Source organism: Cyprinodon variegatus, unplaced genomic scaffold (genome assembly GCF_000732505.1).
Source record: "Cyprinodon variegatus isolate N-32 unplaced genomic scaffold, C_variegatus-1.0 Scaffold1440, whole genome shotgun sequence".
Lineage (NCBI taxonomy): Eukaryota > Metazoa > Chordata > Actinopteri > Cyprinodontiformes > Cyprinodontidae > Cyprinodon > Cyprinodon variegatus.
This window is the reverse complement of record NW_015151893.1, coordinates 86,466-87,813: the sequence shown is the minus strand read 5'-3', so window position 1 is coordinate 87,813 and position 1,348 is coordinate 86,466. Positions and strand designations below refer to the sequence as shown.

The following is a 1,348-nucleotide window of genomic DNA, read 5'->3' as shown; positions in this document are numbered from 1 at the left end:
TACTTGGTGTTTAGTCAAAAAAAAGAGGGGGGCCTTCAGTCCAAAGTCCCACTGGATGTGGGGTCTGGGGCTTTGACGGGAACATACTTTTGAAATCAATCAGTGCATTTAAAAGAATATTGAATTTAGTTTAATAACTACATTTATGAAGTTTAACAATGTATTTTTGACCAGTTATTTTATAAAATTTACAGTGGTGGTTTAGTGACCCTTTTATTCAATGAGAAATTCCCTCTGGTAGTGAGAGTTCATCTACAGCAATAATAAATATGAGCATTAAGGTAAAAAAACCAAAAACAAAATCTAAATATTTGTACTCAAATAACCATGAATGATCCAATTAATTTATTGATTTGTTGTTTAAAGCGTACAAGTACACTACTATAGTTCAATGATGCAATAATGATGGAATAGGGTTTCCTGGCAGAAGCTGTTTACACACCGCTTCCACATCCAGGGAAACCTTGGGTTAAAGCTCCTAGAGGAAACACCGACACAGCCCCTATTTCTGAAAGTATCATTTACACCTTCAGAAGAAAGGTATTGTAATCAAGACAGTATTTTATCATTATATTCTTATATATTCTTATACATATCATTATATATCTTATATTTGATCCTTTACCTAATTGGATTGCTTTAATTGTGTGAATTTTACTTTTATGCATTTTTTAGCTGTTTTAGCTGCTTGTGTTTTATCTGTAATGTTTTATGATTAATTTATTTTTCTGCACAGCACTTTTGGTCAGCTATGGTTGCTTTATAGGTGCTTAACAAAACAAACTTGCATCTGATTGAGATAAACTAAATGTAAGAACACAAATTCACAAAGTTGTTTATTTTTGGGGGGTTTGAAGATTTGCAGGATTATCATTAACCTGTAGTACGACCCGAACTGTAGAGAGACAGGACAGACTGATTGGCCAAATACAATGCAGGAACCTTGAAGTCCTCAAACAGAATCTGAAGCAAACAAAAAGACATATGAAAATTCGCAAAAGAAAGTCCAAGAAATAATGTTTCTATTAATGCAGTATGGTCATTTAGAACTAGATTTTGTTTTTTACATTTTCATATAACTGAGACAAACTGACCTGTGCCTTCTTTTCCCTGTGGACTTTGGGTGTCATGGCATTCTCTGACATTAGAATGGGATACTCTTCAGGATTAATTTGAAGTAGACTGTTAAAAGCATGGATCCAGAGCTGCATGATAACAACAAAGTTTAGTTTAACTTTATATTGACATTTAGTGTATTAATTACAAAACTGTGAGTTAAAAAGAGACCAGAAGTTAACGTGTTAAAGCAGTCTTAAAGCTACAGTGTGTAATTTTCAGTGACATCTAA

At 33.1% G+C, this 1,348-nt stretch overlaps 1 protein-coding gene across 1 annotated transcript in view; it reads right to left on the bottom strand.

Moving 5' to 3' along the window:
- The window catches only part of LOC107103411 (actin, cytoplasmic-like), a 28,721-nt gene that overhangs the window by 23,269 nt on the left and 4,104 nt on the right, over positions 1-1,348 (bottom strand). The window contains exons 3-4 of the mRNA XM_015403113.1: positions 1,095-1,205; positions 879-963 (exon numbers count right to left, since the gene is read on the bottom strand). Coding sequence (XP_015258599.1) covers positions 879-963; positions 1,095-1,205 — 196 coding nt within the window. The remainder of the gene's footprint in view (positions 1-878; positions 964-1,094; positions 1,206-1,348) is intronic.